The sequence below is a fragment of the Chiroxiphia lanceolata genome, chromosome 8, assembly GCF_009829145.1.
Source record: "Chiroxiphia lanceolata isolate bChiLan1 chromosome 8, bChiLan1.pri, whole genome shotgun sequence".
NCBI classification, from domain to species: domain Eukaryota; kingdom Metazoa; phylum Chordata; class Aves; order Passeriformes; family Pipridae; genus Chiroxiphia; species Chiroxiphia lanceolata.
In genome coordinates this window covers 7,496,190-7,523,600 of record NC_045644.1, presented here as the reverse complement: position 1 = coordinate 7,523,600, position 27,411 = coordinate 7,496,190, and the positions used below count along the sequence as shown (strand labels likewise).

Below are 27,411 nucleotides of genomic sequence, written 5' to 3'. Positions count from 1 at the left end.
TAAAATGACTATAATTTGTCTCACAGTAACCTCAACTGTCTTTGATTTGTCTTCATTAATGCTTTTGTACCAATGGTAAAAGAAAGGACAAGGAATTGCTCTGTCTTTATGTTCTAAAAGGAACCTGTAACATTCTAGAAATTAATACATTCACAAATGAATACAATCTGAGGTATTACAATATATATAAATGGCAACACCCATCAGGTTTGAAGAAGGTCTGATGGTATATTGTTAAATTTTACCCCATCATAATTTGAACTCTTTTCTCTTTTTCTTTTGCTAAATGATCTTGAGTACTTGATTAATTCTTCCAAAGCTTAATAAATAGTACATCACGTATAGCAACTCATGTTTTTGTAGGCAAAGCTCCCCATGTCTTCACCACAATGCTGCCTCTTGAGAAGCTGCCAACGGAGATTTTCAGACCCTGCTAAAATACAGACTGAACCCTGCATTAGCTCAGGTCTGTAGGGCTGGACAGAACAGTCTGGATCACTGAGTTCATTTACCGTTTTTGAAGAAAGCAATGCTGTATGTATGCTTCTTTGCATAAGCTGATGAAATACGACTTTTAAATCCACTTTTGCCCTCAAAACTCCTGCTGGAAGCCTATTTCTTAACTTTAGTGTGATGGTTAAAATTTTTCCAATTTTGAGCCTAAATATGTATGGCCAATATCTCCCTTTTTGATCTTATGCCAACACTGTCCTCTAGGAGAAGTAATCCTTTTCCCTCCCTGGGCTTGCCCCTCTAATGCGGACAATCACGTATCCTTTCAACTTCTGTTCTGCTAGGCTAGGGAAACCAAGCTCTTTTGGCCTTCTCATTTATCTGAAATTAAAACTCTGATGCACACTCCACCTCATCCAATTATGCTGCTCCAGGCAGACAGGAAATTTGAAGAGAGAACCTGCCAAAATCGACTCTACTGAGCCATTCTGAAATTTATAATACTCCCTAATTTGGAAGTGAGTCTGACAGCAAAAAAAAATCATTTATTTAACAAAATCTTTACAACAGTTACCATCAAGGCTTGTGTTAAAACCAGGCCTCTGAGATCAAATATCCTAAAAACCCCGAAGTTGGCAATAAATTGCAAGCACAATCCAATTTATACTTACCTACAGCAAATCCTTCATATCATAAACTACATGTCTTTTTAATATGAAGTTCTCAAATAGCACAGAAACCCCCCAGGTGTTGCAAGATTTTGGTAAAGATGCTTCCTGACTGTTAGGGTCCAAATATGATCTGTGATGTAAACATATTTCAATACCATACAACTTTGTTATCTGAATTTTTTTTTTTCCAAGAGCTCATCATGTTTGCAATCTTGGCCATAAACCTCAGTATCAGGCATATTTGCTTGTTCTTTTAATTTTAACACCTATAACAGAACCATGCCTACAAAGTGCAAAGAGATGGCCTTGATGTATCATAACACACTTAAACAGCAAAAAAAACCTAGAAAACATCCTAAAACACATTAAAGACATCTAATTTTGTACTCACTAAGGCATATGTTGTCCTGGAAGAATTTCAGGAACTTCTCGCATTCCTCTCTGTCATTACCACTGTTGCTGCAGTCGCACCACGGGGCAACACTGAGACTGTTTGAGTCTATGTAGTTTGGTGTCATCACGGTGCCTGTTAACAGAGTGAAGCACAGTACTGTGAGCAACCTTTGTACTGAAATACTCTTTCCATCCTAAGAAGACAGCAAACAGCACCTGGTAAGTCATGTATTCAGGGTTGGATTCACAACACAAACCCACAGCAGGGCTCTGACCTCCACACTTAACAGTTCTGGCTCCTTTTCACCGTGTGACACCCAGCCTTGTGCCATAGTTCACACCCTTGGTTGCTGGAACTGCACTCTAAAAATCTGGTTCTTCTTTCTTGCCTGTTTTTTTTTCCCCTATTTTAATTCTATCTGCAAATAAACGGTTGAAACTAGGTATCCAGACCTGTGCTTCCTCACCGAGTCTGCAGCCAGTCTGAAAAAAACATTTCTGAAATGCATGAGCAAGGAGAATGCTAGTCATGCTGAGGGGAGCCCTAATATGTCTTGGAGGAGTGTTAACCTCAGGGTGCTCATTAGGAACCTGCCAACAGCGTGGGTTATGGTGATGAACAGAGCAAAACCTAGCGTGCATGAAAAGGTAACAGAAGATTCTTTGCAGGTAATAAATTACTATTAATCTTGCTGTCTCGCTACTTCTTCAGTACAGTGATTATTTCCTAAACATTGTCAGCAACTTCCAACCACAGGGTCATTTTAACTATATTACAAGTTCTTGAGTAAATATTCTCACATTTATATGTCAACTCAAGGCTACCAAGAATGAAATGGAACCAAAGAAAGCATTTTTTGTCCTAAAAGATGTACAGCGACTGTTCATCACTCATCTGGATCGGGAAACTCTTATATGATCAGCAATTGCTCAAGTCAGTGGTCTAGCTGAAGGTATCACCCAGCAGGTCAGATATTTCAAACCTTCCTAAGGATTACAAAGTTTTAACCTTTATTTGATTTGTCTGATCAAAAAGGAAAAATTAAATAAAAAAGGGAAAGTATTCCAGAGCTGTATTGCTGCTTTTTCAGGGAACATATTCCTCACTTGATAATCTGCAATTCTAGGATAGGTTATATATCATGAGGAAATGTGATCACATCTCCTCAAAACTGACATCAAAGTAGTCATTAATAAGATGGAATAGACAAAGGACAAATGTTAGAGACACAAAGTGTACACTAGCAATGAAAATTTGGTCCATAGGTCCAGGGTCCAATAGTCTGCAATAACACACAGGAAGGGGCTATCAAACATCAAGGTAAAAAAAGGAACATTAGAAATAACACGAATCACAGAATGATGTCAAACAGTCACCAAGGCAGTGCTGGGAACTGAGCAAATCAACATGCAAACTGCTGCATATCCGATGTGGGAGACAAAGGAGAACAGGCATTAGGGCTGGTCTCAGAAAGGCAGTAATGTATGTGAAAACAAATGCAGTCCCATTGCCAAACTTAAAAAGAGCATCTTTTTTCTTGTTTTGGGATGTTCTTAAATTAGACTGCAGTCCTACACCTTTGTCTACTTCCAGCTTTTAGAAGATAGTTGCATAGTAATAATTGATCAAATTCTACATGAGATTAGCACACAGGTAAATAGCACGGTTCAAAATTTATTAAATCAAGGTAGAGAATTTAGTAAAATAGGCAAATATCATTTGCATCATTAATGAAAACTGGATAGTGGATAAATAAGAAGAGGAATGATGTTAAATTAAAATAAAACATATTAAAATGTCTGTCCCTTATCCATTTGATGGTTCAGTACACTATTTCAGCCATGCAACATGATCTGAAAAGACGTGAGAGAAAATGAAAAGTGGATTTTGCAAATGGAAAGAAAACAGCAGGCTAAAAAAAAATAATTCTAATTAGCCAATGCTTAGTGAAGGGTTAAAAAACCAGAAAGGTATGGAGGAAATTAAAAAGGTCACTGAGGTAAGACTTTCTTATCACAAAGAGGTAATAAGGTAATTAAAATGGGTCAAGACAGGGGTTAAAAGTGTAACAGATACCAAGGTACAATTAGGGTTGATGAATACAGGAAAGACAGGACAAGGAAAGTGTGTACACAGCACACAAATCGTACATCCAGCATAAACAGAGTGGCTGAAAGAGCAGCTAGTAGAAAATCAGTCTGTCATTTAAACCTGGGGGCAGATGTGAACCCAAGCGGATTATATGCTTGGTTTCCTGGGGTGGATTTCTTTTTTCCCTGCAATGTGTGTGCCTTGCCCTACCTCCCTCCCCTTCCCCGCTAGCTGGCATCTTGGAAATTCTGCTGAAGGACACTAACGGATCAGAGAAGCCATGGTAGTTGGCAGTAAAATAGGACACGCTTGGTTTTCTGAGCTCTGTGTATCAAACAGTTCTCTGATGGTCTCAGAAGTAAGCAGACAGATATTTTCATATTTTCCATATTTTAGACAAAAGCAGAATTGATCCAAGGTTGCTCAAATTAGGGTCTATTAAGAATGAGGAAATGGATGGTGAGTCCAGGAGGAGGAGGAGTAAGGGGCTGAAGTTCCTTTGGCCCAAAGGAACTCCACCTTATTCACACAAACTCTCGTGGAATTCCTAGGAATGACAGAGAAATTAGATGGATTTTACTAAAGACAAGGGAAAATGTGTCAGAAAGTGAATGCTAAAGCAGATCTTGAAGTCAGCAGTTAGAACAAACTTAATTGATGTGGGAGTGCAGACAGGTCCAGATGGCTTAGCTAGGCTGTAACCAAAGCACTGACTCTCAAACATGGCTATCCACAGCCTCTTTTTACATTTAATAATTTTTTTACTATTTTTTGTTAATTTTTTTAAAAACTATTAATTTATCCCTATACTACAAGAAGGAGCCTAAAGCAATGAATTCAGGTTTTCAAAAATCCTGAAAAATATACATATCTTTAAAATTATGCACATAACACCTTGATGCAAACCTTAAAGTACCCTCTATAGCAAGTTCTCCATTTAATTCATAAAGCACCTCATACAAAAACTGTCTTTTATCTTAATTAAAAGGAGACTGTGAAGCTCCAGCGAATGAATGGATCTGTAACAGCCTCTTGCCCACAGTCTATCCCTTCTTCCTGTGTATTATATACGTTATGCAGACACTTGAAAGATTATTTCTCTCACTTCTGTCTCAGGATCTTACAAATTTGATGGTATTGACATAATTGACTCCACTTTCATATGAGATTGCTATCAGAAGCAAGAATTTACTGCTTCAGCAGAAGAAACATTTGTTTTGGTAATTTTCTTGGTTTAACAGAATCACTATTAAGAAGTAAAAACTCTTGTAACACTAGCCAGTTCCTGTTTTGCATGTCTCCAGGGACTAGCAGGAAGGAAGAAAATTGTATATTTTTTCCCTCTGAAAACTAGATCTCCTTTTGATTTCAACCCCTTAGGGATCCATTCCACATTTCTGATGTGTGACAGTGTTTTGCAGCACGGTCACCCACAGGAACACAAAAACACCTGACAAAAGGAACTGGGTCATCTTTGGGGTTAAACTGAAAAATGAAACCAACAAAACTGCCAGCAAAATTCACTAGGTCCAGCAACAACTTCTTGACAGCTCTTACCCAGAAGTATCTATTAGTAACAGTTACTCCTTGCCAGCAGCCAGACTTCTTAATCTCATTGACTAGATCAGATTTCAAGGCTATTCAATTCTGTTTCAGAGTCAAATGAACGTTCTGTCATAACTGTTCATATGTTATACCCTTTGCATACTGTCCTAATCTCTTCAGTCATAGAAGCATATCCTTTGAAGCCATCACATCTTAGTTTACCCGTCGCCATGTGGACTTGCCTCACTTGTTAGCTGCTAGAGTAATAAGAATGATAACAATATTAATAACAATAAGCCATTGAATATAGCTTTCAGTCATTTCTCAGCAAACTCGACCTACTTTAGAAATATTTTGGCTTCAATATTATCTCCAGAGACATTTATTTAACAGCAGTATCAACTTCAGGGCCTCAGCTGGCACCTTCATGCCCAACAGAAGGGGATATTACTGCATCGCAGCAGGTGCAGCCTGTAAGCTTAAAAACATCTTATCTGGTGGCCTTTAAAATTTTGTTTGTTCCAGAGTTTTGACATTCACTTATTATTTACTGCCCAACTACGGTATTTCTAAAACATGTTTGGCTTCCTGACACGATCTCTCTCAAATACTGTGTGTGGCATATGGAATCTGGTTTCCATAAAGGCATCCTTGTGTTGACAGTCAGGAAGGTGACAACAAATAAAAATAATTATGTGGGGGAGGGAAAAGGATTTCAGAAGATAAATTTAGTCTCAGTTCATCTCACTGACAGGCATCTCAGAAAACATTTAGAGTGGACAGAAGGATATCATGGAAAGAACAGCAGTTGGAAGTGAAACGAGGCTAAACTGATCTACTGTTTCATACCTCAAATGTCCTGTAAACTTTCCCTGAAGAGCAGGAGGTATTTACCCAACCTTGTGATGCAAAATCAACCAAGTGGCAGTTTCACTTGTTCTTTTTAACTTCCTACTCCTCTGTCCTGTCCAAATTCAACCATCTTAATAAGTTCTACTTTTTAATCTTGAATTTATTTCAAATTCAAGCACCTTTCTCTCCTTATCTTCCACCCTTAATTTTCTTGCAATGTACAAATTTACCCCAGGAATCTTTGTAAGGTAAAAGAGGGCCAATAGGTGGAGAACTTGGCCTAGTACCACACTGGAGAAGACAAGGCTCAGGACAGAACTTTTCACTCTCTAAAACTCCCTGACAGGAGGTTGGAGTCAGGTAGGAGTCAGTCTCTTCTCCCAGGCAACCAGCAGCAGGACAAAGGGCACAATCTTAAACTGTGCCAGGGAGGTTTAGGTTAGACATTAGAAAGAAGTTCTTTACAGAGAGAGTGATAAGACATTGGAACGGGCCACCCAGGGAGGTGGTGAAGTCACCACCCCTGTAGGTATGTAGGAAGAGACTGGATGTGGCACTTGGTGCCATGGTCTAGCAGACAAGGTGGTGCTGGGTCAAAGGTTGGACTCGATGATCTCAGAGGTCTTTTCCAATCTGGTTGATTCTGTGTGTCCGTATAGTACTATATTCCAGTTTTTATTTCATGTGGGCCTTCAAAATGTAGTTTGAGTATTTTTCCCCCACCCCTCCCTGCCTTCTTACCAATAAGCCCCGAGTAAGCGAGCAGGCAGTCAGCATAGTTCTCCTTCAGACAGCTGCTAACAGACCGTGACTCAGGCTGGCAGTTTGTGAAGAAATCTGCAAGGCGAGATCTGCAACATGAAGAAAAATGCGTATCTTTAAAAATCAAGCCTGCAGGCGTTCTTACCTTTTACACTCTCTTTATTTTTGGACAAGGCTTAATATTCTTTAACTCAAATGCATATTGGACACATTTCAGCCGATGAGAGTCGCTTTCCAAAATGCATCTCTTTCCAGAGTCTATTTTTGTAGTCAGAACTAAAAAGTGTAAGAAAACAGTAAAAAGGGACAGAACAACAGGGCAATGCATGCCCTTTACTAAAAGAAATGTTCTGCATTTTCATGCCAAGAAAAAAAGTACAAAGAGTGATTTTATCAGTCATTTTGCCTGGATCTGAACTCTAACTGGAGTCTGTTGTCCTAAAGATTCAGAACACAGTTTCTGCTGTCTTACTGATTACACAAAACTATATGTTTGTACTCACAGAGCCCTCTTCCTGCAAGAGTGGAAGCAGGACCTGCTTTGGTACTGCCCTGAGTTTCCATGGAATGGGCTTTCCCCTGCTCTGGACTGGCCTGCAGGACCAGCTGGCTGAACTGGGGTAGCAGGCAGAACCAGCTGGCATGGTCTCCACATCCCCCAGAGCCATGGTACTGAGAATCTATTTGTTCTCGTAAATGTGCTTTTATCTGAAGTCTAGAGAGCTGAGTCCAGGGCTGAGGAAAGGGAATGTGTGCTCTGCATCGAGTTCTGCTGCTGAATGGTCATATTATCTTCAGTTCCCTCAGTGGCCCCATGACTAAGAAGAGAGCACTGCTTACTGACAGGAGGTGCTTTAAGACTACGAGTGAAGCTGTATTGTCATTAACTGATTATTTCTATGTTGGAAAACAAAATAAAAGGACCAGCAGCCATGATCTATCTCTTCTGGTTATTTGTGCTTTAAAGGCCACATAATGCTCCCATTCAGGTCTGTAAAATTTGTGAGGCATTGAGATGAGGTGGGTCAAGGTCCCACAACCTTACAGTTGCTCTCCTGCCCTGCTCAGGCTTATAAACTTGGATCAGTGACTTTTGTTTATTTATAAAGTATCATTTAGACCTCTATCTCCATGAAAAAAAAAGGAATATCCCTACTTCGATCTTCTCTTCTTTGAAATAGGTACAAAAATGTTCTTTTGTTAAAAACCCACAGTAATGTCTCAGGATCAGGTGCTTAATCTTTGCAAAGCTCTCTCCAAATCAGAATTGTATAATCTATGAATTTTCATCACTGCTCTAGCATTATGCAGATTTGCAATATAAATGTTATTTTTTAGTTTTGCACCAAAACCACAGAAGTTAGCAGAAACAAGTGATTTGCAAGTGATTTACTTTATTTGTTTACATACTCCAGAGACTAATTATCTTTGCTTACTTTATTGTTTTACCTACCCCAGAATGGGACTGGATACACATCATTAATTGGCCTGAAAGTAATGATGGGCAAACTTCAAAAGGTTCACAGGCTTAGTCTGAGAAAGCATCCTATAAATAGACTCTGTGCAACCTATACCTGAATTTATCTGAGCTGTTCTCATGGCCTTTTTTTAGTTCCCTTTCTCACTAGCTGTACTGACACCAGCAAAACCATGGTTGCCTTCAAGCCACAAGTCAACTCTAAGCTTTTCATTCCCTCTCTTCCCTCATTTAACCACTTAACCTTGAGATGGAAATTTGTAACCAGTTGCCTTTAATAGCCTTAAAAAGTAAAACTCTCTACCAATCCTTCAAGATGCCCCGTATGTATACCTAAATTCCTAAACTCACATAAAATCCCTACTTTACTGGTTAATATATACTGTATCTATCAGGAGACAGGTTGAGAAGAAATGGGTCCCAAGGTATGGGAAGAGACAAACAGCAGCACCACGAAGAAAATCTGGGCAAGGAAACCCTATGTCACTGCACTGATTCCTCTCCCAGTCAATAATTAAGATAGTGGCTCAAATACAGCCTTTGGATCAGCTGGGAACAAAGACAGTTGACAGTTGCCAAGGATTTTTCTGATTCTACTAATACCCGTATGAAGTAAGGTTTAGGACAGAATAGAACCTCCTACATCTACCTAGTATGAAAAACCTCTGCCATGGTAGAAGGAGCAAGCCTGCTGTATGTGCAGCATTTTTACACTTCTAAAACAAAGTAGCTCCTCACATTTAAATTTCATAATTTATATGACCACAAATAAATCTTTCTGGAGATGCAATTATACAATCAGCATCTTGATAATCCTGAAAACATGCCTTGCAATCATTTCATCATTCTTAAATGTCCAGTTCTCCCTTAGGTTATTAGGTGCACTGGTACAGAGATCATTTAATACATTCCTCTTCTCTAAACGTTTCTAAGGACTGATAAATATGGAATAACAACAGTCATTTACTACCTGGTCTGCTTAAAGAACTTATTTGTTGTAAGCCCTAAAGGCAGCTAAAAATTGCTCTGCTGATCTCCTTTACATACAGCTTGATTTATGTGTGAATTTATGAAGACTTTTTGTGGTCATAAAAAGTAATGATCTGACAATGTTGCACATTTAAGTTTTCTAAAGTCAAATATAGTTCAGACAGCTCTGGTCCAAGCATTACTGGACATTATCATACACCTCTTTCCTAGTGAGTCATCGAAACTTCATACTATCAAAGCTCTCACTCTCTCCTGAGCTGTTAACTACAGCTGATATTTATGTGGATTCATTTCCACTGGAGATAAAGTTAAGACCAGAAAATAAAAACAGAGACAGATCTATAACTGTCATAAAATAATTCCAACACTTTCAGTGAAGATCTACTGATTAACACTCACTGAAGATCTAGCCCCAAACATTTCCAGTAGACTGGCACTGATGAAAGTGTGCTCATCAGTTAACACCAAAACAGTGGTACTGCTATTTATCTAGAGAGAGAGACAAATTAGCTTAATGAGAACCATTAATCCTAAAGTATTGCACATGAATATTAAGAACTGTTTGAGTAAAAGAGACAATCCTTTTAGGGATGCTGAATTAGAGCAATCAGATAATAGCACTCCTATAAAAAAATCTGCATACTGTGTTAACTTAGTGCTCCTTCAGCAGGAAAAAACTTGCAGGTAGTAGCTTGTGGTTAAGTGTCTAACCACACGATTGAGCAGTTTTTTTATCTAGAGAACAAACAGAGCTTTCAACACGTACCATCAGGTATGGCCATTTTACATGTGCAACGTACATCGATGTGTCTCACTACTGGATAGAAACAGGCAGTTTTATATTGTACAGAATGTGTAGCAGGACCACATTTAGAAGGAGCTATTTGTTTATTTTTCTATCACAAAATCCTCATTATACACAGCAGCATTAATGTTTTTTTTCCCTTTCCCTTCCATAAAAAAAATCTTCCCTTTGTAGGGCAGAAACCCCACAAATTAAATTAGTCCTATCTTAGACCTGGAAAATCTCATCAAAGTAAACTGCAGATGTTCTGGAAAGCTTACTTTAAATATTTTGTATACCACTAGTTGAAAAAGTAAGAATAATCCTATTGGCAAATTCAAAGAAAAATCAAACAAACAGTCTTTCTGAAAAGAAGACAAAAAAATCCCAAACCTGCTATTCTCCAATGCTTTGTATTAGCACGAGTAAAATAATTTGTAACAGTTAAAAATACAATGGAAACAAAGTTAATTTGCTCTCCTTATGATAGTGGTTCTTCAAATACTCAGCAGGATAAATCAAAACTTTCAAATTTTGCTCACAAATAAGCTTTGTTAATAGCAGTATTGTGTTTAATCTGCATATAATTGTTGAGGCAATTTTATATTAGCACAGCCTGTTGCATAGACAATATTGATTAGGTTTTCACTATTTTTTGTTCTCAAGGTTTTGTAAAAGTTCTTTGATGTCCTGAAGTTATCTCTGATATTTATCAGCTCTCCCTCTTTAAAGCTGGTCAACTCAGCTTTAATACTGGTGCAATATTTAAAAGCGTGATATAGATGGAGAGGTTGCAGAAAAAATTTAAAACTGCATTTTTACTTTGGATCTGGTATAAATCAGAAAGCAATTCTATGAACCAGAGTCCTCCTGAAGAAGTACCCGTATTGCTGGACTGGTAGATGTGGATTTCCTTTCATTTTTTCTCTCTGACTGTGCAGTTGGTACACAAGGGCTGAGCCTTCACAGAGAAGAATCTTCTCTCTCAGCCTTGCCTTTGCATTGGTGATATGCAGACCAAGAAATCCAGATCTCCTGCTGACTGCACACACGTATGGAGTGATGTCCAAGTGAGTGGTTACAACTTCTTGCCCTGTTAGGAATGTAGGGACCGACAATGCTGTCCTCTGTACACACCTCAGGGATGTTAGGTGAAGTCTGGACATCCTCACTGCCACCTCTCTTTACACTGCTGCTTGTGTTTAGGTACCTATTTATAGCAGTAACATAAAGAGTAGGTAAATGCCAAAGCTGAGAGACTGGGGTGACTACATTAATTAGTCAAAGCTGCTCTGGCGTCTAGACACCATTTGGCAGTGCAGTCACGTAAGGGAAGTGCTGCATCAATATTCAAACCAGAAAAGAAGTATAAATCTGACACTGAAAAGACCCAGACTAAGTCAATGAATGTGTGTCATAGTGATAAATGGCACCATTATAGAAAAAACAACAAGTCCAAATACTTGTTCTTCTTTTGTGGGGGTCAACTGCAGTACCCTACTCTGTAGCTACAAATAGCTCCTCTATAGCTGGGGTGATGCTGCTTCTGCTGGGATGCAATAGTGGCAAGAGGGGTTGGTATGTGGCCAAACTAATGGCTTCATTGTTGGAGGAGAATTTAATTTTCTCTTTCTTTCATAAACAGGGCAGTTAGAAAATGAGGCAAAGGCTACATAAGCAGCTTTATCAACCAGTAAGACGAAAAAAGCCTCAGAGCAGCTCCATAATGAAAGATGACCCTCCCAGCACTTATTAACGTAGCACTGATCCTTTTGTTTTCATTAAAAGACACTAGAGCTGAGTAATATTAACACATCTCACACCTCCTTAGTTATCTACACATAGGATCGAGCACCTGTGAGCAACTACAAATGTTGACTTTTTTTTTTAAGAGGTCACTTTTACATGTACTTCTTAAATAGCAACTCCAGTAAATTTTTATCAACAAAGAGGTTAGTTTCTCTTTTGTTGCTACCCCTCTTCTCAAACAATGAGTGTCCAGGCTCTGAGGGTACTGATGTTCCTGCCCATCCCTGGGGCTTCCCCCCACCAGTCTGTGGCCCAGGACTCCATTCAGCCCCACAAAGCCTCAGTTGCTCCCCCACCAGTGCTGTAGGACTCAGTCTCCAGCCCCCCCCAGCTTGGCCCTACCCAGCCATGGGCCCCACTGAGCCAGGTCTGCCCATGGGCTGATGTCCCAGCCTATTCCCAGGGAGATGCCTGGGACTGCCTTGCTCCCTAGCTGGGGTGGTGGGATGAGCCCAGCCTGTCCCTGGGGGTCCCCATGGGCCCCAGGGAGCCCCCAGCCCCTGCTGCACCCTGACAACCAGCTCAGCATTTGTACCTTTTGGGAAGTGGGAAAGAGAGTAAAAGTAAAGATCTGATGCCAGACCATGTGCTGCCCAAGACCTGAATACTGAACGCAGCTTCTCTCACATGAGCTGATCAAAATCTTTTGCAATACTGGCAGAAACCATTACAGGATTTTGGATCCGAAATACCAACTACTATCTGGAAGAAGTTGGGTTTTTATCTGGTTTTGCCTCTGATTTGTTATTTTAAATGACTGGCAGGCTAAACCCAAGCAAATATTTGACTCTGGATTCGATTTATCTCTAAAAACTGTTGTTCATCTGGAAGTAAAATATGGTCAATCCCCAGAGGCAGCCTGTTTGGATTGTGGAATAACTAGATAAAGAAACAAACACCACAGACCACAGAAGATTCATTCAGATCCCTTCTAACATCACGAATGCTTGCTCAGAGCATTGAGCGCAAACACAACAGTCCAACAAAGCTGGTTCTTCCAGATGAGCACCTGCACTCAACCCAAACTGGCCAGCTCCCTGTTTGCACCATGTTCCCCACCATGGTTGCCAGCACTTATGCTACTCATGTTTTTTGTTCATCAGGGACCTTCTGGACATCTAGTACCCCAGAAAACTGAGAGCTAACTCTTATAAATTCAGTCATGTAAAAATATTTTAAAATTAAAAGTACAAACATTCTATTCTTCTATTAACAAACTATTTTTTCGGACTAACAAGTGCTCTAAAATAACATAACCCACACCGATGTACTTTTATTGTACTTTGTGCAAAGCAAAATAAAGTAAGTTGTACACCATTCTCTGTTAATATTATCCTTTCCCCTTGCTCGTATCATCTGCTGGAGACCAGTATCTGCTACAGAAAATCAAAAAAAAACTTAACAAAACACTAATGTCATAGTTTATTAATGTTAATTAAATCCTCTAAGTGACTCAAGATCACGTATGAGAGTAATTTGAATTTAATATATTAAGTCTCCTTTGGGTTTAAGGGAAACCACTAGGCTCAAATGTGATCATACCTTTAAACAAGTATGATTTATTTGAAATAGAGTTATAGAAATATTTTTATACTACTGACCTTTTGTGTAATAAAACCAATTTCAAAAAATATGGTGAAAATTCTGAGCACAAGGTAATGCAATGAAGAACTAATGCAGTGATTCTCAGATGCTGTTACACAAAACAGAATTTTATCTTTCTGTTTACAAAAAAAAATTACCTCACATCATTTTTTAGAGGCCTGTTTGAGAGAACATCTGGAAAACATTCCACAGGAAATCAAACCTATATTAAATATGTTTTGCGGGGCTCTGTTTCCTCGCATCCACCTTAAGCATTCATAACATGTTTCTGTCTTCTCAGCTGTAAAGAAAACACTTCTCTCAGTCTTCTACAGAATGACAGGCTGAACTGTCAGGCTGTGGTTTTATCAGAGAATGCTGGTAAGATTTCTATTTAGTCTACTTGTCTCTGTACCAAAGCTCTCCAATAACATGAACAAATCCACTAGCTGCTTTCCAAATACCATGAATTTGTATACTTTCATTTTATTTCATTTTCTTTATGCTGTTTAATTTGAAGCTTCTAAAGCTAAATGTCTGTCATATTTAAAGATGTCCAAGCCTCAGTGTCTCTTGATAGCACGGTACTCAGCAAAGAACTAGTGCATTACGGGTAGAGTTGTTCTCACTTCATTAGCTGGGCTAAGAGAAGACTTTGAATTACAGGCTGGTAACCTAAGAAAATCATTGTTACTCTTGAAAAGCAAGCCAAGGAAAATTAGTGCCACTGCAAGTCCTTGAGCGTGCTACTGGATGCTTCAGTGTTTATTAACAACTGTATTGTCACTGCACACCGAAAGGATGTGGTTCCAAGTACCTGAGAAAGACATCCATGGCAATAACATTCTCTGTAACCACTTGAATAAACTATAATAAACTATTGTTGGCTCAAGCATGAAACTGTTGGGAGTTTGGAGACAGAAAACCATCTTAAAAGTCCGATAAAAGTTGACTCTTTACCAGAAAAGTTACTATTGGTAGAGGTACCAGATGTATCAGGTTTCCTAAGGTTATGCAGGGATGCTCTTTGCATAAGAAAATAACCCAGTGGTATGTGTAGTGGCATTCCTGAAGGAAACAACTCTGTGTCCCCTTGTCAGAGAGGTGACTGAAGGAAAGAAAGGGTGCTCAGTGTGTCCTTGCACTCAATCATGCAGGGTCTGTAGGTAGCCACCATGGCTGAAACCCATGCTGAAGCTACTCTAAATACTGTTCTGACTTCAGGAGTAAGACAACAAACATAAAACCAGAACTACAGCAGATAAAAGCAGATTAGAATCTCTTTTATGTGAACCCATTTTTTTCCATGCACAAAACAACCCCATAAAACAGCAAGTTGAAAAGTTCTGGCAGTAGCAAACCAAGAGAGCATTGATCTTATTCAGCATGTTTTACTTGCTTTTAGAAGTAATATGGATATATAATGATAGTACAAAAAGCACTGATTTGTAGTATAAGATTGGAAAATAAACAATTTTTACCAGTTAAGGATGATGTGTTGTCTTAAGAGCTTTTTTTTTCACTCCACTATCAAAAAACCATGAACACACATGAGGCAGAGGGAAAAACATGAGGCCAAGCGTTGATACATCTGTGATCTACCCAGATGTATATGTTGCTCTGTAATGCAATGTCCATTCTGAAGAATATTTTGCAATGCTGCATGATGGCCTGTTACTGACATGTGTCTACAGCATTTCATAATTTGGAAAAGGGAGCATCATAACTGAGAGGACAACCACTGTGATTTATGCTTGAATTGGAACAAAAGAAAGTGAACTGAACAATCAAATGATACAGTCTGAATTTAACAGAGGTCTTAGACCTATGTACTTTAAAGTACAAAAACTTGCCTTAATGGTTTATAGTGTGTGCTTGAACAAATATAATGTAAGCACAAACACGTGAACGTTAGGTCATCTATTAATAATCTTAGACAAGGGTGACAGTCAGCTCACAGAGAAAATCTATATTCAACAGTAAACACACATCAGAAAGCTCTTTCTGTGTCACTTGTTTTAAGCCAGCAGATCATTAAAGCATAGAAAACAACCACCACCTCTGCTGAGAAGTCTTTGCAGATACTGGTACATTTACATCTGGCTTCCACTTAACACCAGCTACACTCCAGTAACATGGTAGTGCTTATAACATAACAAAAGCAATGCAATCTCTATTCAGCAAACATTAAAATGCTAGAATCTGAAAATATGCATGTGGCTGTCACTTGCTCTGTTGAGAAACAAAGTTTTATTTTTAGCTCCGGTGCTTACATTTTCTCCCAGCTATTTTAATAGATGAACTGCCACCAGAAATATTCTCTCACTGGGCTCTGATGTAGAATGATATAAATAACCTTTACAAAGTCCAGCATAATGGAATGGTAAAATCAGTTGACATTCTCTTAATTAGCACTGCCTGAAGATTTACCTACACAGAACAGGAACAGCCAAATCCATCCCTGGAATAAATCCACTGAAGTCACTGATGTCAGAGGAAGTACACTGGGAATGGGCTTGATAGAATAGCTCTGTTATTCACATTAAACATAGAGCAGCTTCTTGCCTGTAGCATATACATGGCTTGAGGTAAATGAAAAAAAATTTTGATTTATTAAAGAAAATGCTTTCGTGTAATATGTACACCCTTTCTTTGCCCCAGAAACAGCAAGTTAGCCAAATGTGACCAAGTATACATAACAAGGGATCACAATCCTTCTCTTCACCAGATCTAACAAATCAGTGGGTGGAAACTACTCAGACAAACCGGTGGATACTAAACTCCTCTTTACAGAAATCTCTCAACTACCAATTCAACAAATCAGCAGCAGCAGTACTCTTAGTGGAACCCCATCCAGCAAAGCAATTAAGTGCTTGCTTAACTGTAAAAACATGAGTAGCTCCAAATTTAGATCTCCATTAAAGTTTAGTGCCAAATTTAACCGTCCTGGATTTCAGTATTTTTGACTAAACATGTGTGAAACTGCTTAATTAACATATGTAGTTTAATCTTTCCCCCCTGAAAAATCAACAAAACAAAATGGGTCACATTTGGCCTGCTGTAATCCCTTTCCTGGCTCGTGTTCCTTATCTGTAGTCTTCTTATTTCTTAAATTACGCAGGTAGGTTTTCTTTCTCACTAACAAAATAAGGTTTTTCAGACAAAAAGATACACAGAGAGACCTTAACACTCAGGGAAGACAGTACCACTCTCTACAACTACCTGAAAGGAGGTTGTAGTAAGGTGGGGGTTGATCTCCCAAGTAACAAATGATGAGACAAGATGAAATGGCCCCCTGCCAGGGGAGATTTAGATTGGATATTAGGAAAGATTTCTTCATGGAACGGGTTGTCAAGCATTGGAACAGGGAAGTGGTGGAGTCACCAGTCCTGGAAGTATTTAACAGACCTGTAGATGCGGCACTCAGGGACAGGGGTTAGTGGTGGGTTTGGCAGTGTTAGGTTAATGGCTGGACTTGATCTAAAGGGTTTTTTTCCAACCTAAACGGCTCCATGATTCTATGAAGGACCACATTTGCATAATACAAATCCCCCTGCGTTCTCGGAGCAAAAGTTTAGTGGTGACAAGTACTTCAGCCCACTGCACTGTTCTGACTAAAAAGAGACTGACATGGAAGCAGGGTATCTAAATACAGCCTAAAAAATCTGAATCACTGGTATTTATTTTATGATTGCTGTATGTTTACACATGCATACTTTATTCCCACTTGCACGTTTTCAACCCTGTAGACAGGTAATAATGAATATTCAGTACTTGTTTTTAACCTTAAAAGTAACCGGAAAGGACTAGCAGGACCTCAGCCATGTCAGGGACACTGCTGAAGCCGCACCATATAAGACAGAATCAAACATCTGTCTGACTCAAACAGTTCTGAAAATGCTGACGCATAACTTGTGTTTTACAGATAATGAGCACAAAAGAACTGCGCTCCCTTTTCGTGGAGACCAGCTTTCAGGAATCAGCAGAGGTTCTGGACGACTGAAGGGATGCTGCCTGGAGAGTTTCAAGCTTGCCTGACAAGGGACCCCAGTGTAAAGACACTGTCTAGTTACTGCTTCTTGGAGCATAAACCTCCTGTGAGTGAGGCTCTCTTCATTGTTACAGCACAAAGCAAAGTGAAAGTTGGGTGCAGGAATAAGGCTGAGCCATTCTTCTAATTACAATATCCTTGCGTCTTTCCTTCTTTCGGGGAAATGTCAATCACCCAACAAGCTTTTAATCTTCAAGACCCTCTTAAGCAGAACAGAGAGAGTATAAATGAGGGCTAGCCAAGCAGATCTTGGCACTGCAAAATGAGACCCATCTACACTTCAAGAGGGACAAAGCAGGCTTGTTTTACTGGATGTTTGGATTTTTTGATTCCAAAGGGATCTATGGACATATTATAAGGAGGAACTGCTTGATTACTTTTGAGTTTTATTCAGATGGAAGAAATTTTAAATTATCTTTGTTTACGAGCGGGAGGGAAGAGTAATATTCTGTCCATTTACTCTGCTAAAAGAAGACATTGATGTAATGAATCATATAAGGGACTAAAAGGGAAAAAAAATTATATTATACTGCAGCATTTCCTATCTTTACTGTGCCTTTCTTGAAAGGTTTTTGCTTATTTTGCAGAGACTGCATTAATATTGTTTCCCAGGCTAGCAATTCCCCACACACATACTCCACTGCACCATCATGTTTCCTCTGCAGAGCACACCAGCTTGTTTCCCATCATTTTTGAATTTTCTGAACTGTCATCATTCCACAAATGTGGAGATTAGTTCATTAAAATTAATGAATACCTGGGGTTTTTTCACTTAAATAAATATGATACCTCTAGCAATAAAAACATATATGCACGTATTTACATGTTTGTATATACCTATATTTATAAAAATCACTCTTCAAATTCAGGCTATGTTTATAAATGTGACGTGGGCTTTTGGGCATCAGCCAAAAGGTAAATTTACATTTTCTTCTGTCCCACTTGGTATTCTACAGACACAGGAGTTCTCCTGAGTCCAGAGACCAGGGAGGATCTGCAAGTAGCCTGAGCTCAGGCTACCCTACTACACTGCAAGCATCCTACATCTACTGCAGGGTGAGTCAGGCAGCACACGAGGTTTTTCACCCACTCCCTGACTCAGTCTACAAACATACAATGTAGGCACAGCCTGCACATAGCTAGAAATCAAGAGTGTCCTTTTTTTGAATGTCCTTAACGGCATTACAAAAACTATGATGTTGTCCTGGTTTTGCATAACCACAGCAAACCAGTCATCCCAAGGAGCTGCCAAGAGGGCTTTGAGTGCCAAACTGATATAAATACCCTGGAGGGGCTCAAATCCAACTCCATTATACAGAACTGGATAATGCTACTGGGTCCTTCATGTAAATGTCCACCAAGTGTACTCTTAACACACAAAACTAGAGTCAGCCTGAGAGCGAGCAGTCAGGCTTTGTAGCTGGCCAAGTGAATTGTCATCAATATAAGCCAGGAGGCTCAGAAAGGGAGGCAGCACCCATGTTCTCCCTCTCATTTGCTGAATTACAGATGATCACCGGACCATGGCAGGCTAGTGAGGGATGAAAAGCACAACATGCAGAGATGCAGGTGAGGAGGTGCCGTAAGTGGCCGTAATAGATTTCAAACATGTCAGGGAGTTGGTGAAAGTCAAATAATCACTGGAAGATCTGGAAAGAGGAGATGAAAGGAGACTAAGCAAGGGGAAGAGGCAGGAGAAAAAAAAGTAAGGGAAAAAAGTGGGAAAAAATGAAAGTCTAAGGATTAGAAAATCTGAAGAAAAGGGCATAATTCTTCTTCCCCTTTTCCATCTCCTCCCACACATCCCTCTAGCGCACTCCTCCCTGCTACTTGTTAATGCTGTTAACTGAAAATGTCCCTCCTAATGCAAGATGCTGGGCTCCCCCACTCCTACAGAAGGACAAAAAAGGTTGCCTGCACATTTATAACATCTCATCATAGACTTGTCTATAGTGTTGAACCACGAGGGTGCAGGGTTTGCAGTCAGCAGGGTACTCGTTGGAGGAACAGCCCACAAGTCTTACACAGAAAAGCCACTTTTACAAACAGGTTACAGATACAAAGCACTTGCAGATTTGCACATGCCTTATGAAAAAGGAGCACAGATACAGTGAATCCCTTTCCAAAGGTAAATTATCATTAAAAGTGTTCAACAGAATATCATGAAGGCAAATTCTTTTCTTGCCAGGTTTCTTATGTTTTCAGGAAACACATCAAGCAGTTGAGCTTTTGTTCTAACTTTTACAGTGGATGAACTCTTCTATGCACGGACAACAATGCCTGCATATCTCACACAGTGTTCTGATACTTGTAGAAGAAGATATCTTTCATACAGAATTGAATAGGTGGTTGCAACAGACAGGTAACCAGAAACTGGTCAAAAAATAAGAACACACCAATGAAAGCAGATTTATAAAGATTTAGCTCTCTGGACACACAATGCTGAAAATACCTTTCACTGTATTTTCAAGGAGATGACCTGTCTATTAAAACCTAATAGGGTATTTCATTATTATCCTTCAGACATCCTAGGAGGAGTTATTTAAATATATTATGCAGCCATTTTATTTTTTTTTCAGTAGCAAACAGCCAAAGACAGCAACGTGTACTCTTTGAAGAACTAAAGGCAAAACATTACAAATTGTATTTTTTTTAGAAAGACAACAACAAAAACAAGTCGCCAAAAAAACTAAAACAACAAAACAAACAACTGTCTTCTGAAATTAGTTAAGAACTACTTTCTATCTATTTCAGCTTCAAAAATGAGCCTCAGTGATTTGACCAGACACTCTGAATATAGTAGTTGTGGAGGACAAGAAACATGATGTTACCAGTTTCTTTTATTAATAAAAAATGCTGCCCTTCTTTTCTGATCTTTGCAGCACATGACTGGATTGATACTGATCTTTCAATAAATAATGGGTCTGTATCATTATCACTCTGGTCAGTGCCTTTTGAACATATTCAGGAAAGAGAGGAGGTATACAAATTCAAAATACAAAACAAAAAGACCAAATCAGTGACTCACAGTTTCATTACTCAAGCAAAATACTTTTTGAAACACTGTCAAATGTTATAGGGGCAAAAATGAAGCATCCTGCCCCCATTTAAAACATTTTCAAAACATGTCAATCAGCTTTCTAAAGTTTAATTGTTGGTTGAAGTGATCAGATCAAGAGGTTCCTCAGAGGTTTGTGCTATTCCAGGACATCACTGGTGTAAGTTATTGACAGCATATTGTTTTTCCTTAGAATATTTGTTTATGTTCATAACAAAAAGGAACTCTAATGGCTTCTTTTTGTTCTCTGTTGTTTGTTTTTTCTTTTCAGTGAGCATTGACAGACATGCCTGAGAGATTCTGATTGGTTTCAAAGCTGCATATGGACTGGGATACAAGCAGAGGGAGCAGAAAAATGATAATGAAAGTGAACCATTCAGTATTCTGATGAAGCTGAAAAATTAGGACTGTTTACTTAAGTCAAAACTTATTTGCATTTCCTGACATTTCTGGTCTGTTTTTCCCTCTATTAAGAGTTTATGTTATGTAACAGATAGATTAATGAATAAAAAATAAGCAAAGCATCCTGCCATTTCTGTTAGTGGCATCTGCAGCTTGGCCAAATCGCCCCTGCTTTTAACTCTGTTTCAAGAACAGATTCAGTTTTATATACATATATATATATATATATATATATATATATATATATATACACACACACACATATGTATTTACACCAGGATAAGGCTTCTAAAGAGCATCCAATATGGAATACTTCTTTGCACAGGCCCAGGTGATATTTTATACAGATTATGGGCAGATTCAAATCTTGCATTTCTTAGGAAGCAGCATTCATAAAACATTTACTAATGTATTTCCAGAAAACCTTTAGAACTTTTACTCCTTGTGTTAATCAGCATTATGAGAAGGCTTTAATACGTGTAATAGGCATGCAAATATAATAGTTTCTAAATTATATGGGTTTTTCAGTAGGCAGAACGTATTTTCAAATTATTCTGCCTTTTAGATACTCTGATTTCAAAATGAAATACAAGTTATCAGAGTTAGAATTACATACCTACTGACTGCCGCTTTTAATTATTCTAAACATATCTGGAATTACTAGGAGGACTGATACTTATCAGTGCCAATACTTTCAATAACAAGGAGATCATCTCCCATTTCTTTCCTCCCCTGTCTAAGTCCCTGGTTTCCTGCGGGACCAGGGGAACAAATCACACCAACTCCCTTTAAGTGCACAAGTCACAGAGACAAAATATCTTTCACTGTATTATGGACAGGGTGGAATAGCTTTTGGGCTGATTCCTCCTCTCCATGACAGCAGTGAGGGAAGGTATTAGATACACCAGCAATTTAGACAGCCCAGGAGGTAGTAACACCGATGTGACATGACTCTCAGCAACACATCAAGCTCGCTTTACCCTCCACAGGACCTAAGGCTGCACACACTAACTGCTCCAGACCCTGCAGGCATTGCCCACCCTTGTACCAGGGCTGCCCCTCACCCTCATAGCCAGGTCTCACTGAGCCTTGGAAGAGCCCAAACTTTTTCATTTCAGCATTTTAAAGCAAAAGCCACAGGAGGAACCTACAAAGAAATCCATTTTCATCCCAGTGCTGGCTGCAACTTCAGTAGAGATTTTACCAAGTTTTCTTCTGCAACATTGCAATGGAGAAAGCACACCAGATTCGTTAAATTAAACAAAATGCCATTAAAAACTTAGCTGCTGAGACAACATTAGATCAAAGCTGACAAAAGAAAAACACAGTCATGAGAGACATAACGGTATTAATTTAACAAATTAATTCCTGAACACTACAACCTGAATAACCGGGATACATCTCTCTATAAAACCCTCTCTCCAATTTCACTGGCATTGTAGCACGTTGGTAGTTAGGAAGAAAACACAGTAAAGATACTGTAACTCTACTAAATAACAGGGCCTGTGTATAGGGAAGGCAATATATATAAGCAAACATATTAATGGTATAACATGGAAATGGAAAATGGATTGTTCTAGGCTACATGTATCCAGCTTTCATTAAATGCAACACCATCAGCTACGAAGGTGCTGAATGCAAGGCACTGGACTGAAATGAGAACTCTGCTCTGAGTTAAATCTGCTCTTATTGCGGTCAGCAGGAACTGCCTCCAGATTTCCCTGTAGCCATCAAGGGCAGGGCGCTGCTCAACTCCTCACCTCTGAACAACATGCGGGCATATCTGAAGTGCTACAGCTAAAAGCTTAAGACCAGCAGGAGATCTCATAAACAAACTTCAAAGTAAATATTTTACCAGGCACAAGTAAATGCTTATTAAGATTTATATCATATCTTCAGCGTCCTTGACATTTTACAATAGTGTTTATCTCCTTATTTGCTAATTCACAGAATTGGATAAGCTACAACAAATTTACACATTACAAATGAGCAGGATTCTTGGGTATGACTTCACAAATATGACATTAGCACAACAACACTCTAATATAAACATACACAATACTAAGTAGGACTAAAGCATTTCCTAAGAGCAGAGGAGGTCCTGTATGCCACTGAATAAGTGCTGTGTGACAACCTGCAGGGACTCAATGAAGGCAAAAGGACCCAGTTTGTCCAGGGGAGCAGTGCTCTGCACTGCCTCTCTGTCCTGAACACACAGAGCAAAGGGGCTGGGAATTAGGTCAGTGAATCAATGAGCCCCAGTTGCAACAGCCCAGCGCATTTCTCAGGGGAGGGGAGATAAATTTCAAGACTAAAACAGCTCCATGAAGATTCCAGGAGTTCTGTCTATAAAGGAGTCTGTGGACTCCTTTTTTTCCAATTAAGAAAAAAACCAAGTCTATGCATTGTGACCATTTATAAAGTCCAACATGAAACTTGTATTCCCAGTTATTAGTGCTTACATGCACAATGAAAATAAACCCCATTGTAGTGAAAAATTCTATTTTACCTGGTCATTAACAGGACACAGAAATCAGTCTCAGACATCATTTCATAAAAACACCTAATGTTTCCAGCAAAAATCTGTAAAAATTAAACTGGGGGTTTAAAGACTTCTCCGTAACGCGAGGGAGTAGCTGTGAACAGTTTTGGAGAAGGCACACACTGTAAGAAAATGCAGGCTTTTGTTACTCTCTTAAGGATGTCAGAGGCATTTGCTTTCTTCCTTGACTCATCCTTTTTCTTAGTGGACACTGTGACCCTTAGTCCTGGCAAATCCATCAGTACCAAAAAGTTCTCTGTGGTACCTCATTAATCACTCCCCTACCATGTGCTATCTTACCTGCAGATGTAATTCTTCTTGCAGGATTCTTGTAAATTCAGGCAGTTTGGTTTCTCCCTGTCCTCATATGAACACACAGGAACAATAGTCTGCCGTCTCCTTTCTGTACAGGCTACGTCTCGACAGGAGCAGAAGAGCATCCCATAGCTGTGCTTTGGGGGGACTTTGTCAAAAAATAGCCGGAGGGCCTTATGACACTTCCGCTTGTTACAGATTTCATTAGACGTGCTGCTGGTGCAGGGGGTTATGTAAGCAGATCTGAACCTCTTGCAGGTATCATTTAGGTTGCAAGCTTTTGCTGCATCCAAGCAATTGTTCCCCTTTGAAAGTACTGGCTCCACTAGAAAAAACAACACAACAGCAGTGAGAAATGCGTCACATTTATACTGTGCTTTGATGTTTGCGGTTATTTCACTGTTAATGAGATCCTCAATATACATATTTGTTACATACAAAACTTTCAGTGCCAGAAACTGCAACCAGTCCTTATGTTTCTCAGGGTAATGGTTTAAGTGAACAAGAGCACAGGCATGCGTTAAGGTCAGAATGCTGGCAAATAAATGACAAATATTCCGGGCAGGCTGCACTTCATCTTCCTTGTAGCAGACATGCAGGATGAATATTGGGTAAGACTTGGTCTCACTAAACAGCCATTAAAATCTGGGGTAAATTGGGATACGTTTGGCCCATTGCACAAGAACACAATGAGAACGTGGGCTTCTAACTCTGGTTTTGTAAAGCTCTGACATTTGTAATTTCTCCCTTGAACAAGTTAAAGGATGTTTGTGTCTACCCCAGGTAACAACATTTAAATGTAATCTGTGTACTTTGCAGAATGTAAAAGCCATGTGCCCATTATTACAGTTTTTGAGGTATGAGAACAGCTCACCCAGACAGAAAGTAAATCAGGTGCAGCCCCATGACTGGAAGCTCCCTAAAGCCACCCACAATGCCTGCAAGCTCCATGCTTAGGTAAAAACACTGCTATAAGGTCTACAGATGCCACCTGAACCCTGGTAAATTTATGAAGTTTACAAGCTCTGAAGAAGCTGACACAGAATTAACAAGTGACTGTGAAAGAAATATTATAAAACAAGGAGTGTGTCTCTTTCTCACACACACGCACATGCACACACTACAAGAAGTTACAGGAAAAATTAAACTCAGATATAATTTAAGGCTATAATTACACATTTAATTTTGCAATACATTACCCAGATATTATAACCCAATAGATCCTCTGCTTGAAAATGAAGGCAACTGGCATTAGATTGCAAAATTCAATTAAGAATAACCATAATGCTGCTTTGGATATTAGGAAAGTCAACATCACAGATCCAAGAAAATACATTAACTTCCCACTGCTACAGAATTTGCTAGCTGAACAAAACAGTTTGCAAATATCTAAAATCTGCTGCAACTTCTTAGGGGGGTTGGCCAAATATAAAACACCTCAAACATTTTAAAGCTCTAAGTTCCTCTTAAAGCTTTTTCTTCCTAGATCTTCCACCTCTGCCCAGAAAATTAGTCCCAGGTCCTTCCACAACTCAGTGCCACTCATCCCCATTCTCCTACCACTCTGCCTTCCATTTCCAGATCAGGACATCGACCATTTCTCTTTTTCCATGGCAGGAAAAGATGATGCAGCTTGGCTGATGTGCTGCACTGAGGTTCTGCATTTGTTTGAACATACTGTACCCATGATGGGCCTTGGCTGCTCACACACATTTCACATTATACAAATATATCACCTACGTCCCATGCATCTCACCTATCCAAAAATAACACAAAGCATAAGTAGCATTAGATTTGTGTTTCACTCCAGCAACGTGCTGTAACTATGTTCAGGGGTTGGTACATTTAACCTTTGTGCATTTAACATTCACACTCCAAGTCCTTCCCAATCTCAGCTGTTTGCACAATAAACTGCAACTTTTTCCTTATGTTCATAAATTACAGAATTATAAACATGCAACATTTGACTATAAATGAACAGAGCCAAGCATTTTTTATAATAGCAGCCTACAACAGTTTAAGCAACACTGCACGCAGAAGAGATGAGATACCCAAAATACAACCCTCTCATAAAATTGTAACATTTTTATGTAAAACACTGTACTACATTAGCATACAACTATAATCTTAACTATGAACTTCCAAAGTTTTTTTAATACAGTATATAGAATTATATGTTTAGTACAAATATAATTACTATGTAATCTGCAGGGCATATAATTAGGCACTATATGAATAGTACATGCTAATTACAATGTGATTGCACAGTAATTACATGGTTATTTGTGCCTCGAAGTCAACTGCTGAATTCCCCTCTTTAAAACAAAATTCTGTGGAAGAGCTCCAGATGGGGTGCTGCAAAATGAACAGACACCAGCTTACCGTATTGATATATGCTGCTACAGAATTAAAAAGCACTCTTGAGTATGAGCACCTCAAAAATCAAAAGGGACAGGTTAATCAATCTTTTTTAAAAGGTAGAACATAAGCCAAATCACTGACAACGCAAGGAGCAGTGAAAGCTATCTTGGATGAAAGGTGAATTAGGTGCAAAGTGTTCAAAAACAACAGTTATGCATATTTGTATCTGCCATCCAATTTATATCTGCCCAAGACCCTCATTCCTCTACGTGTCAACTCTGAACAGAGATCAGTTTTTTGGAGGTTTTGGTTTTTTAAACTAGCCCTGGCTGTAACATGCCACTTGCCTTTTCTGTTTGATACACGTGTCCCTAGCTATTGTTTCTGGTATATTTGTCATCACATTTTACACATTATTTTCACCTTTTAAAACCAAGACTAACTTACAACATATAAGAGAGACGCATCAATTGCATTTGAATTAAAATAGACTGTCTAAACCAACTCATTAATATCACCTTCTCTTAAGCTTTTAAATCATGTTTTAATGAAAAATTTACAATCCAGAACACACTTTATTTTAATTGCAAAAGTGCAACATAACTATTCCTAAGTCCTGTGGTAACTACAAACAGTTAAGAATACAGGGAGTGTTTCTGAGGATTACTTATGCAGCAGTAATATATAAGGTCAAAATTTCATCCAGCTTCTGTTCTGCAAAGCTTAAATTATTAAGACAGGCAGCAGTTTGGCTCTTAACAGGTACTGCCTACTTTAAAAGCAAACAGATCTAATCCAGAGCTACTTTTCCTGCCAGAATGCTTTGGGAAAGGTTTGTATAAGGAGATCCTTTCTCAGTTCCCCCCTCTCTTGGGGCACTTGGATACGGATTGAGGGCAGTCAGGGCAGCAGCCTGGGACAAATAACGATTTCTTTCCACCACCATTTCCCAACCCAGAACTTCCCCTCTCCCAAGTCTGCTTTGCCTAGGCCAATTCTGCAAATCTCTGCCAAACCATGCAGCTCTCCACTCCTGCCAAATCACTGCAGACCTCAAGGGAAGTTACTTCCAGGCAGGTAGTAAGTGATGCCTCACGGCTGTGTGCAAGGCACTGGTTCTCGTCTGTGGCACGGGGTCCAGGAGAGCTGATGTGGAATTCCCAGGATGCTGCCTCCCAGCAGACACCTCCAGTAGTTGTGAGCCGTGGACGCTGCCCTGATGGGGTGCAGGCAGAGGCACGGCAGAACACTGCCAGAGCCAGGAGCTGCT

At 39.3% G+C, this 27,411-nt stretch overlaps 1 protein-coding gene across 1 annotated transcript in view; it reads right to left on the bottom strand.

Annotated features, from left to right (window-relative positions):
• Positions 1 to 27,411, bottom strand: part of GFRA1 (GDNF family receptor alpha 1) — a 144,406-nt gene that overhangs the window by 35,743 nt on the left and 81,252 nt on the right. The window contains exons 4-6 of the mRNA XM_032695222.1: positions 23,766 to 24,105; positions 6,748 to 6,857; positions 1,516 to 1,650 (exon numbers count right to left, since the gene is read on the bottom strand). Of these exons, the coding sequence (XP_032551113.1) occupies positions 1,516 to 1,650; positions 6,748 to 6,857; positions 23,766 to 24,105 (585 nt within the window). The remainder of the gene's footprint in view (positions 1 to 1,515; positions 1,651 to 6,747; positions 6,858 to 23,765; positions 24,106 to 27,411) is intronic.